The 13,625-nt window shown below is 42.0% G+C and overlaps 1 protein-coding gene across 6 annotated transcripts in view; it reads right to left on the bottom strand.

The window, feature by feature from the left end:
• The window catches only part of MNAT1 (MNAT1 component of CDK activating kinase), a 115,870-nt gene that overhangs the window by 82,795 nt on the left and 19,450 nt on the right, over positions 1-13,625 (bottom strand). For all 6 annotated transcript variants that reach the window (XM_085225815.1, XM_003206785.5, XM_085225812.1 and 3 more), the window contains exon 2: positions 1,417-1,569. Coding sequence is in view for 4 of the 6 variants with exons in the window: in XM_003206785.5 (XP_003206833.2) it covers positions 1,417-1,569 (153 nt within the window). In the remaining 2 variants the exon portion in view is untranslated. The remainder of the gene's footprint in view (positions 1-1,416; positions 1,570-13,625) is intronic.

The raw sequence follows: 13,625 nt of genomic DNA on the forward strand, positions 1-13,625 counted from the left end.
GGTAAACAGAAGCATAAAACCTAGTTCATTGTTATTCCAAGCCAACCTGTCATCATGAAAAACCTGCTAAAGGCAGAAACAACAGCAACACCCACAAGAAAACTTTTTTTTGTACAAGTATCGGAAAAGAGAGTTGGGCTTTTTGCCAACAGAAGAAAGCTTATGTCAGCAGCAAACTCAAAGTGCTACATGATTATCTTACTCCATATCAATAGATCCTTCCAGAACTCATTTATCCAACTCTTTGTAGCTGGAAAAAGGGACAACAGTCTGGCTAGAACACGGACAAGCTCTCAAAAATCAAGATACGTAGGCTTTCACAAAAAAATATAGATTCTGCCTGCTCTGCAGCAGAGCAAGACACATGACACCTAGAAATACAAAAATCAAATTCTGAGAACTCAGGCACAATTCCAATTTGGAGGGGTTTTTTTTTTCTGTCTACTAAAAATTAATCTGGCAAATCCAAGCAGGCCAAGTATTTTACAACATTTTCTGTTCTAACTATGCTTCTTTTTGTCTTTAGTCAACCAAGTTGACTTTATTCCAATTTAACTTTTGTTAGCTTCAGTAGACTTTATAATCAAACCTCAAAATTATTACTTTCCACATCAGCATCTTGGTATTCAGTGAAGCAATTTTCCTACATCTCAGCAATATCATAAGATTCATTTAGTCCAAGTCTTCACTAAATCTTAGACAAAGGCTGCCAAGCTTTACCTGTGTGTTCCCTCTTGCACACCTCTGTCCAAGTTTGCTACATTCCATCAGCCTTTCTTTCAGCACTCATCAAGTGCTTTTTCCTTGTAAAATATTGTTTCATGGCCACAAGACATGAGATACAACTTGAGATGCAATTTATCTCAACTCCAAGAGCTCTCAAATCCACATGATTGTCTCACAACACAATGCTTGTAAGCAATGGTTTCCGCTAACAATTGCTGTGTGGAAAACAATGTGAACACAGCCTCTCTTTTGCCCATTTTCATTTGGAAGGGAACTAGCCTTCAGTTCTCCAAACAGGTCCCCAGGCAACAAAACAATCCAGGTCCTAATTCTGCCCCACTCCCATGTTCACCCCCTCAAAGGGAAAGCAGCTGTGGTCCTCAGCATGAAATCATCTCCATTTGGGAGGCAGGTCTTTGCCAAATACCCCACACAGAAACACCCAACATTTTCTAACGCTAAGCAGGAATTCCTCCAGGCTAAGTTGAGACTTCATTCCTCAGTCGTTGCACAAAGTCAGATTCTCTGTAATCACTCAACGTTAAATGGAGTCAAGTTAAGTTGTGGTGTTGGGTTTTAAGAGTTTTTATTGGTTTGTTTTTGAATAGCTACTGGAAAAATAAGACAATTTTTCAAAATAGGAGCCATGAAACAGATCCATATTCTGGTCTTTTAACTGGTGACACTCACATTTTCAGCACTTTCTTACGAATTTCCACTTCCTTGTCAACAGCAGGATCGTCGAAGAGCTGTACCCTGAAGTTACTCTTCCGCAGCGGTGTATCGCACTCATGGCAGTTCCCAGCCCCTCTCACGAACAGCAGCTCCACGCAGCTCTCACATCTGAGGGAGAAGGATGTAGAGGCACATACACGTTAAATTGTAAATGAAAGACTTGATGGACTCCCTTTTTTATTGCACACACTCTCTAAACAAGCACCACATCTCCCCTTTCTTTCACTTTTTGCACACTGTCACTTCAAATTCTGCTGTTCTTCCCAAAGCACCCAACACCTGCACAAAAGCAAGGGTTCTGCACCATGCCTGGAAGGAAACAACCTCAGCAGCACAAAGGCATTCACTCACCCTGCCCAAACAACTTCACCTCTTTGCTGAGCCTGAAAACTAATCCAAACACAATGATGGGTTTTGTGTCACGAGGAAGTTTGTTTATTGATACCAAACTCATTTCACACGAAGCAGGCTGCTATATCCTTATTTACTCTGAGCACTACCTTGCCACACAAAAAGCCCCGTTTATTTTCTCAGCACGAGGGGGGATCCCAGATCCTGCCCAGAGCCTTCCCTAACCCTAACCCTTACCAGCATTACTGTGGAGGAACTACTGCAAATACCCAGCTGAACTCCAGCCCAATACGAAGAAAGGAACCCAAAAGAATCCCTATACCATTTTTACCTGTGCCCAACGTTCTGCACCTCTCCCACACTTTCTGTTAATACTTTCAAAATTGCATGTAAATAAGTGCCTTACAGAGGTGCAAAACAATAAAAAATACCCTTCGGGCTTTATTTCTTCTATCTTAATGGAGATTTCAGATTTTAGCATGACAGTAACTAGCATGTCAGCGGGCATTTAAGAAAGGAAGAGCACACTAGGAGCTAAGTTACTGTATAAAAAGTACTTGGGTATGAATAAGTGCAAATTTCTAGCAGAGGACAACACCTGCTGCAGTCATTTCCTACTGCCAAGGGGGGTAAGGGGAGTCTATTTATAACCTGGGCATATTGAAGCCAAGACAGTCGTACATTAAGGGCTGTGCTGTGCCTTCAACTCAGCACAAAATCTAAACAAGTTAAGGGAAGCAGTACTGACGTGGCTGCAAAGGATCTTAAACAGAACTTCCACCCCGTGGACCAGCTCCTAACTAGACTGGTTCCAGTACACACAGAGGCAGAGCTGACTACTACCAACCAGTTTTGCTCAGCTGCTGTTTGGGAGATTAGAAAGTGTAAAACAAACGTGATTGTATCCAACAATTTAAAAAAAAAAAAAAAAGTGCAATTTTGTTTGTTAACAGGAGTAGAACTCCAGCTCTGTAATGCATCTTGCAGCTGACTGCACTAAAGAGCAAATGTTGGATTTACCTCGAGATTTTCCTGCTCTGGCATTCCTCTGGTTAGAGAAACAAATGCATTTAAAAACACTTTAGCTGGGAAAGGGAAAAGCAAACCTTTCAGCAAGCTATGTCTGAAAGTCAGAAGTTACGAGGACATGAGCTCAGGCTGCTTTAGGGAGGTATTTTAACTCCCTGTTAAGCAACACTAAATGGAAGAGAGGAAAGGCTCCTTCTCCTTCCCACAACTGGCCCATGCCTGCAGCAGCCCTGCACACAAGGACAGTTTCACTGTCTCCTGCATTCTGGCAGCCAGTGCTGTTTGTACACCTTTCAACACAGCAACCACAGCACTTGGAAAGAAAAAAAAAAAGAAAAAAAAAAAAACCAACAACCTTGTCTCCTCCTTCCTATTTTTAAGTTATAAAAAAGGGTGAGCAAAGCTCCAGAACTTGGCAAGAGGATCCAAGCGCAGGTGTTTGATTTGTTTTTATCACAGCGTTGCCTAAGGACCAACAGAACAGGGTCTCCCTGTGCGAGATGTTATGCACAGACAGTAGCACCTGAAACTACTTCACCTTTTTCCCCTCTCTCTTCCCCAAATCAAAGACATTTCAAGTTTACGCAGGACCCAGCGAGGGAAAACACCCCTCCTTGCACAAGCACTCCATCCGAGTGCTTCAGTGCCTGCCCAAACTGGGAGCAGTGCTCCTAAGGCTAGAAAGCTGCTCTCCTATAAAAATTACATTTAAAAAATAAATTTAAAACAAAAGATGAGTGCAAACTTCACAAGGGGAATCCCGTATCAGGTGATTGAGTTCTTTCTCACTCACACACATCCATGCTTACATTCATTCCTTTTGAACACAGAAGTGGTTATACAGGCCAGGACGGGACCAAGCCCAAGCCCTGCCTTCTCTCCATCTCCCCATGGGTTTAATGCACCCGTTCAGACCCAAACTCAACCCCAGCAGAGCTGTCTATGCCCCAGTGATGGAAGCACGATGGGTCCCACAGCTCCTCCTCACTCCTGGAGCAGAATAGCGATCTCTGGAACTCCTGGCAAGCGAGCCCACCTCATCTCCTGGAAAAACAAAGTATCCACAACAGGATACTGAACGGCAGTACACCGGAGATGGGTTTGCTCTGTATTTGCCTTCCCTTCCATCCCCATGAAGGCACTGCTCAGCCTAAGCAGTCTGCAGCGATGCACATTTTTGAGGACAGCAGCAATAACGCAGCTCGGTGGTTTGGCAGCACCGCTGCACAAAGCACAGCACGCCTTACACACGTCTCCGTGTTCAAGGGCTTCGGGATCATACGAAAAATGTTTTAAATGCATTGCAGAAAAAGAGCAGAAGTTCCTCCACGCAAACTTGGTGCAGAGAGGACAAGAGATAAGCAGGGGAGCCCCTGGCACATCCAGACAGACGCGGATGGCCCAACGCAAGCGCAGCTCCACAGCACTGCTTATTTTTCTAGCTTGGCTGGCAAGAGAGCAAACAAAACAGAATAAAGGAAGAGCCATTCTCACAAGCCGAGCACTAAATACCCTCCCTTTTTAAATTTTAGATTCTGCTGACCAGAGCAAAAAAATTTCAGGGCTTTGATACGCAGCCATTAATCAGTTCAGAAAGAAAATCTTTATTGCTGTTGCTGTTGACTGGGAATATTAAAAAATGAGTTACTGACCTTCTTCACAAGGGCTATTTTTAGTAGATACGCTCGTTAACCAGAATCAAGTATTTAGAATCTCTAAGGCCCTCTTTTTCAGCTTTTATAACCAAGATGTTTCTGTAATTTAAACTAACAGGCAAAACAAACCATCCTGTCTACTATGGAAAAGTTTATATTAAAAACATAATGATACAGTCTTCTGTACAGAGCCAAGACTTGAACTCCAAACAAATGAAATGGAAAGTATCAGCAAAAATAAAAAAATAAAAAATAAAAAATAAGATGTGTTTTCACTTGTTCCTCAATTCTGATGTCAGATGGAAATTTACTTACAGAAATGGAATGATCCTTGATTTATGGACAGGGAACATTAAAAACAAACAGGACAAAAAGCCACACATGAGAAAGCTTACAGAGAGACATCCCCATTTTTAAATCAAAGAGGCTTCTAAGGACATTCACAGGCTTTTTGTTCAGCTCAGATTAGACTGTTTTGAGTCCTGTAAGGACATACATGGCACAATGTGGAGCATGCAGCCACTAGACCTGTTTGTTTCACAACCTCCAGTACGTTTAGCAAGTGCTCAGAACCCACAGAGGTTTCTACCACATAGCCAAGAGCTCATCTACTATTTGCAATTGGCCGTTGCAGGTTTGTTTTCCAAAACCAAGTTGATGGACTAAGAGGTACATCCTAGAAGGCAGCTTCTTCCTGGAGTCTGCAGCAACGATGAACTTTCATTGATCCAAGCAGCTCTGGGATCCAAACAAACGCAATTAGTTTGTTGAATGCTACATTACAGGTTAGGGATCAAAAACAGAGAGAAGAGAAAGAAGCGTGACTGCAATGGCACACGTCAGTGAGCTCATTATGGCAGTAAGACATCTCAGCTTATGGGTAGAAATCACAGTTCTATCCACCAACAGAAGAGAATGTAACACTTTATAAGCTATATTCAGTTGCCTGCAGCCCCAACCCTGCTCAGCCCACAGTAACATGCACTGCAAGCCTGAACTTCAGAAACCACTTCCAAATTATTTTTTTCCCACAAAAATAGTGAGACCCTAGAGAGCTGATCTTAACCCCTCTTGTAAACAACAAAGTATAACCAAAACAAAAGGCTCTGGTACTCGGTCTATATCTATCATGTCAATTCTCAGCATCATCTGCCAAGTATACCATCTTTCTTTTAGATTATTTATACCTTTAGGGAAAAGGATGCACACAGACTTTTGTTTCAATTTTGTTCTGTCAGACGAGTTCTACTGCAGAAAGAAGGAGGTGAAATGAACCCAGATACCTCAAGAATCCCAAAGATACTCAGCCCCAGTTAACCATATTTTCCAAATACCCAGACACATGCCCGGGCCATTCTGCAAACATTACAGCCCAGCTCATCCCACCTGCACTTACCAGAAAGCAGACCAGGTTGTAGTTGAACTACAGCCTTGAATGAGTGGCATTGAAAGCCAAAAAAAAAAAAAAAAAAAAAAAAAAAAAAAAAAGACATTGGGCATGAATTAATAATAAACAGAAACACTTCCACCAGCCATTGTGTTTCAACATCTCCATTACAAAACCATTTCAAGTGGCTTGGACCGATAAGGGAGTTTTGCAGCAAACTGAAACTTAACTAACTCAGAACATGAGACTTTTTTTTTTTTTTTTCTTTTTGGACCCCTCAAGCGCATAGAAAATATTTCCACTGCTGTTTAAATAAAAGCGGTTCTTCATGAGATACTGCTGCATAATCAGTTAAGCACACAATAATGAAAACGTATCTTATGGCACATTTATCTCAATTGAGTCGAGATGACAAGCCAATACTTGAAAGGCCAATTCTTGACAATTCGCAAGCAGCTGCATGGCATTGAGAAATAAGTGTTTTCACAATGACTAGGCATACCAAAATCGATAGAGAATTTACCCAATGCACCAGAATAACGACTTCAAATCCATTACAGTCGACTGGGCAAACACATGCACTAAAATAATAATTCAACTATGTCAATAACCCTTTTCTTCTGTTTTATTCTCTTTCAGTAAGAACTTTCGCAAGTTTTTCAGGTTCTCAATAAACATCAGGCTTGGTTGCTTCCAGGATTAGGAGCTGCCCACGGAACACCTGACCCTAAGACCCAATTACGAAATTCTCCACATCTGCCTTAAACCTACAAAGCCCATACCTTTCACACGGGGTCCAATTCAATGCACCCCTTGGCTCACGGCACCCAGGACAAACACGCTTATCGTTCCCAAGTTCAGGCTCTCACACCAAGCTCCATACAGGACACGCTGCCCTACAGCATCTCTGACACGGGAGGAACTCCTGCACCACCATGGGCAGGCCTTGCATTGGCTTATAGAACACCTGCAAATAGCAGAAGTCTCACTTGAAAAACTAAAACACATAATAGAAAATATGCACTTTATGGATCCAAAATAGTCACAAGAAATATTTTGCTTGAGTTAAAACAAAGCTTCTAGCTTTTGTTCTGTCCCTGCAATGCAACTTACATTGTAACAACAGCATGTAGAAGCAAGACAAAGAAATAAGGCTGTACAGTAGAAAGTGGAATATAAATTAAAATGGTATTAAAGGCATAATATGATATCCTGACCACAATACTGAGGGCTTGTCACAAGACACTCCCACATTTCATGTCTAATCTCAGACAGTAAGAAGATAAAGTTGATAAAACGCACATCTGCAAGAGAACTGGGCATATGCCCAAGGTTTTCCATAAAAACAACAGTGGTCTGGGGTCTCAATAGGAAGCATGCAAGCATGGTTTTTAAAACCATCTCCAAAGCAAGATTTCTCAAAATCAAAACCTTTACCAATCTCTTGCAGACATACCTGCTGAATGCTCTGCATATGTTGGCTCCTCTCTCTTGGCCTTTGGGAGGAACCAAGCCAAATTTCTGCCAAAAGCACTGACTTGTATTTCACCCTTAGCATAAAAACTACACAGTCTGGTTTCCATGAACTATTCAAACTCAGTGAGATACCGTGGACACACGTACTATGTAACAGCTAAACAGGTCTATTCGAACAAAGACAACTTCCAGTCCTGACAGCACTCAGAACACTGCTGGTGCTCAAAGAGCAGCGTATAAGGAAGAACCATTAGGTTTCCTTGGCTTGAAAGTCACAGCAGGTTGTGCTTTTAAAGTGCTCTGTGCTAGCTCCTGTTTTATGATAGAAAGCAATCAACTATTTCCTTTCAGATAAGTAGTTTTAGATAAATAGTTTCATTCATTGCTGTTAAAAACTAGTGACCAAGTAAGTTGTGAGACACCAACTCCCATTCCCATGAGCAGCAAATGTCTTCACAACCTTGATTTTGTAGGTTCAACAGAGGAAGCCAACACTTGCATTTCTATGTGCTGAGCCAGCAGCAGTTCCAAAGAAGCTGTTCATCTCCCTTCACCCTGCTGCACAACATCTCTTCCCTGCTGCCATGTCTCACAGGCCAGAAACAAACACTCATGCAGCCACACGGTTATTTGCTGAGTTTTTTTCCTGCCAGACAAACTCACCCATTTGGTTCACCACATAGCTCACAAATGCTTATACCAGCACATAGCAAAGGGCAAAGTGAAAACAGGAACCGGCAACGAGGGTGAGAACACTTAAGCAGTATGTTGCCAAATATAAAATCACAGTCAGAGCAATAAGTATATCACGCTATGCCATGAAGGGCTTGAAAGGCAGACTCATTTCAGAATCATTCCTTGGGGAAGCTGAAGCTGGAAGGGGAGTTGTGTTCAGCATCAGAGGATGCCAGCGCCCAGAACGGTGAAGGGCTGTATGAGTAATGCCACGTACCTCAAAAGCTTGGCAGATCCCATCTCCAAGCAGAACAAGAAGAACCCATGAACGAGCTCCAGGCCCTAACAAGTCTGGCAGCCAGACTTCCTGCAGACAGGTCAGGGCATCCCACAAACAGCATTCACATTCAGGCAGCTCACACCACTGTATTTACACACAGTTGGTACTGACAGCCATGGATCCCTTGGCTGAGGCTACGCATGGAACACGAGCATCGCAGCAGAACAGTTGGGCTGCAAAGAACAAGGAGGCACTGCAGCAACTGAAGCTGATGTAGGCGCACAGCTTTGAAAGCTCTGAAAATAAAAGGCCCTCCACAGTGTCCAGCATGGAATCACAGCATGGCTGAGGCTGGCAGGGCCCTCTGGGTGCCTCTGGCTCAGGGTGCCCAGGCCTGCATCCAGGCAGCTTCTGAAGGTCTCCAAGGAGAAGACCCCACAACATTTCCAGGCAGCCTGAAGCACACTTTTACAGCTATCTGAGACGCAACATCTCAGCCCTTGGAGGAATACTTCCCCTGGAAAAGACTTCCTCACAAGTGCCCATCAAAGTAACCGCAGCAGATTGAAGTGGAAGATGCCCAGCAGAGCCAGGCCCCAGGAGATGCTGTTTGAGATCAAACAGGACCCAGCATCAAGGTACTGGGGAGAGCCTCTGAGAGGCAGCATAAAAAGTTTCCTTCCTAAGCTTTGAATTTGAGAGCACGCAATGCTGTCTATTAAAATGTGTCCTTCCCTTCCCTCTCCCAAAGCTTTTATGACATTCTTTTACCTTGATCCAGAAGCATAAGGAAAGAGAATAGGATGTAATAAGCATCCTTCTTTACTTGAGGGTACCCTCGGCTGCTTCATCAACATCCCTCCCGAGAGATGACTCAAGGCACAGTTACCACAAGCAATACAAGAAGAACAGACAGGGTAGCAGATAAAGGATTGCAACTATTCATCAAAACTGATAAAAATAAAAGACCCAGAGCCCCTGTCATATTATTGCGGGGTTACTTTGCAGGCAAGTGCTTCCACAAGAGAAACAGAAGGAAACACAAACAAATTCATGCATTTGAAAAAAGTCACAAAGCTATGGGAGATTGTCTTTTTTAAAGCACCGAGGAGTGGAACAAGACACTTCTGTACACTAATTTAAAAAAGAATACTAATTACATAAATAAAGAACAGTTAGAATTAGCAGGCCTTATCAGTTGTTGGAAGCTTCACACTGGAAATCTTAGTCTCTACCATCCACAACAGTGAGAGTAGAGCAGGAGCACTGCAAAAATCACAATGGAATTTAGTAAGCGCATGAGGAAGACTTTAAGACCTGGTTGTGTCTTGAAAACAATTTGAATTACTAATCAAGAAGAGGTCATCCAGTCCTATCTATGGTCCTAGCTGCTTGTTCTAGTTCTGTTTTTAAAGCAACATGCACAGCACAGATGTTCTAGCATCTGCTCTTAACAGAAATAACTCCTAACCGTCAAAGTGAAGCACTCGTTCTTAAATTACAGATTCATATTCTCCCATCAATAACCAAATCATTTATCTTATCTGGCATAAAACATGATATGTGAATGTCTCAGAGATCCAAGCTTGATCCACTTGGGTCAATTTTTTTCACCTGGAAAAGGGGAGAGGGTAAAATCATATCGTTTTGTTTGTCTGACCTTAGCAACTGATAAAACAGCACCAAAGAAAGAGAGCAAGCATTCTTTGCTTGTCTTATTTCAGATAGTACAGCAATTTAATACATAAGCAACAGATATATATTCAAACAGAATATATACTTATACAGAATAAGTAGAAAAAAATCTCTGTTAGCAAATATACATTAGCTGATGCTTACTTCTGCACACTTTGCACTAGGACACGTCTCAGCTTGGAAGCAAAACAAGTCTAGATGGATGGTTTCTGTGCAGTAAAAGCTGGTGGTCATGTCTCAGCAGCTCGTCGTTCCCTCCTCTTCATCAGCCCTATGTGGACTTAGTGCACAAACCACCTCAAGACTGCTGCCATTTGGTGAGAGAGGCCAAAGGCAGCAGCACCCTTTCAACAGTAAGGATGCAGGTGTGCCAGGTAAGTGTAGGTAACTTAATCCCAATTCTCTACTGGAATTCCAGTTGATTGGACTGTTCTTAATTGCCTGACCTACAGCCATGTTCAGAGTGGCTTGCTAAAGCTTTCTTGCCTCTGCTGTAACAATGTGAAAGAACGTGAGAGAAGGAAGAATGACCTTTACACAGTCCTTAAACAGCTGACAGAGCTGAGCCTAAACGATGGTTAATATTGAAAGCTGCAGAAAAGCTCATTAAAGGAAAATAAAAAGGACCAACATTTTATTGCCATCTTGCACCCACACCAAGACTCAATCCTTGACAGGTTTGAGTACTTTTTCAAGTGAAAGGTTGGCAATAGGAAAAAAAATGACAAAGAGAGAAAGGTTTGTGTACTTCCATTTTTGAAAACGTAGAGAGAAACATAAGATGAAATGGCACGTATTTGGCAAGTCAACCATTAAAAAAAAAAAAATCTAACAAGCAATTCACTGCTTGCTGAACAAGTTCACTTCAAAATAACCACACACAGCCAAGGCTGGAAGGGCCCACTGGGGTCATTCCCTGCATTTCCACTGAGTAGTTGATATCTGCGCATCTGCCCCAAATGGCACAGGCAAGTTAGACTTACAGGTTTTCATCTACTATCTGTAACCAAGCAGATTTTATTCTAAAAATTAAAAAAATAAAATAAAATGAAAAAAATAAAGTTTTTGTGATTTTTTTTTTTTTTAATCTCACCAAACTCCATTTTCCTCTGCATATGTGCAAAGGAGCATCCTTCAGAAAACCCCAGCAGTAGCAAATCAAACTGCTTCCCCCTCCCTCTTCTCATTTGGGAATCTCCTACTTCCTACCAATTTTTAAGGGTCATTCCTCACTTCATTTTCACATAATCCCTAAACAACCATTATCACATCTTTACTCAGCATGAGATAAAATATAGACTGTGCTTCGTAAACAGTGGAGACCTTAAGATTACATTCTTAGTGGGACACAGCATGATAAATATTTCAGGGATGTCTTGAAATACCCTACAATATGCAATGTATATATACAGCATTATGTAATATATATCATATACAATGTGTGAAACAATCTCAAAAATAAACATTGAGTTTTTTCTTTTTAAATAGAGAGAAAAGAGCAAAGCCTCCCCCCGTGCTGGCCACCAAGCAGGTCAGTCTGCAATTTCTCTTTTAAGGGCAGCACAGATCCTAACCTACTTAAAGCCAGCTAGGAAGCACTTCTTTGCATTGCAAACATAATCATTTAAAATCAAATCAAAGTTTTTAAGAAGCACATATTTTTCCCTGACTCTGAGCTTAAAAACAAACAGCAATTGCTATTTTAATACAATAACCAAGTTGGTTAATACCAACTTGTTATTACTACTCAAAACTTTCTGAAAGCAAGGAAAGTGGTCATACCCAGTGCAACTCTTCATAGAGGAAGGTATTAAATAAAAACAAGGAGGACACGTGCCAGGCCTTTATTAGCTACTCTGGCATCTCAAACATTTCCTAAAGATTGTAGGGGACAAAAACCCAACCCTGTTCCATAAAGCTAGAGGTACCTTCAAAGGTTATCAAACATGACAAAGTAAGCAAATATTTTACTCACCAAAGAGGTAACATAAATTCTTCTCCCAAAGTTGCAGCACGTCTCAAACTATTTAATCACGATGAAGATGTATGTGCTATATATAAGATATATCTGCTATATATTCTACTCCCTTTAGTGGCACAGAAAAAGCAGCACGATGCATGATACTCCTGTTTGTACTTCTATCCACATGCACTATATGCCACAAAGCTCACAGATCAGCACACCCAGAGCTGTTACCCTGCAGTGGACGCAAGCACTCAGACAAGAGACAACTCAGGCCACAGGCAGGGTAGCACACAGCTGCATCTCCCCCCCACATTTACCAGCTTTTCACATTCTAATTTTTGTCCAAAACTTTGAAGTGAGACAAATATCCACAAATCTGTTCCTCTTTATTTGGAGTTGGAGCATAGAACTGTTGGGTGGCTCACAGCCAACCCATGGCCATCATTACCCAGGCAGCAGAGCTCTGCACCCCACAGGTCCCCACTGATTGAGTACAGGGCTGTCAAAAATACATAAGGAAACAAATACCCCAAGACACAGATGATCAGTTCTAGACAATACTTGAGCTTATCTGTTTCACCCAAACATCAGCTGTGAAGCATTCAACAATGCTGCAGGTTTTCTCATAAACACCACACTGTTCATAATTAGAGATCTGTGCACCTATTTTGGATTGGGATCACAACAGCTGCATTAAAAACATTGTTCCTATTCTGAGAAACAGCCACTGCTACTTTCCTTATCCATATAAACTGCACACAATAAACACTTGATACTATCTAGCACTGCTAAAATCAGTCAAATTAAAACTAATCAGGAGAATACAGCCTTGAGCACATATCCCCAGAAAGACTGGAAGCCTTTGAATACACAGTTTTATGGTTTTCAAATGCTCCCAATGACATTTGAATAGTAAGCCATTCTCCAAGCAAATCTGGGGTTCTGCAGATCCTTCAGAAAAGCAACAGCCCTCTAAATTGTGACCAACAGGTTGGGGGTCCAGTAAAGAAACCTCAAAACAAAAGGATAGGACGCTCAGAAATGAGGAACCTCGCCAGTTTCTAACATTGTGGAGGTGCCCACTCCAAAAGTAGGCCAGAGAAACTGTGTACACAAAGCATAAAGTTTTCTTGACTACATCTATAAGGAGATTCCAGACTGTGAATTATTTACTATCATCATTTCAGAGAATTATATATGAGTCTGAATTATTGGCTCAATCCTGCAAACTTTAAGCACAATTTGCCACTGACGTCCAACAGGGACACCCTGGGCAAACAAGGCCTCTTCAGGACTGGTTTTCAGCCTGTTGGCTGAGGTTCCTCTCCACACAAACCTCTGTTCTCCTCAAACCTGGAAGCACAAGCTTAGCATTGCGACACTCTCCAGAAAAACCACCATCTTACCCACTTCCACAAAGGACATAGCCAGGTTTACCAGTCACAAATCATGAAGGGATCCAGATGTGAGGAAGGCACAGGCTGCCTGTAGAGCCCAATGCTCACAAAGAAGTTGCACAGACCCCAAGAAGCCAGAACCCAGTACAGAGCTGCAGTTGGTGACTATGGGGCTGTTGCACAACAGCTGAATCTGAAGAGCAGCTACATGCAGACTGTTGGGTTACTGCTACATTACTGTTCAACTGCAACG

Source organism: Meleagris gallopavo, chromosome 5 (genome assembly GCF_905368555.1).
Source record: "Meleagris gallopavo chromosome 5, MGAL_WU_HG_1.1, whole genome shotgun sequence".
Classification (NCBI taxonomy): Eukaryota; Metazoa; Chordata; class Aves; order Galliformes; family Phasianidae; genus Meleagris; species Meleagris gallopavo.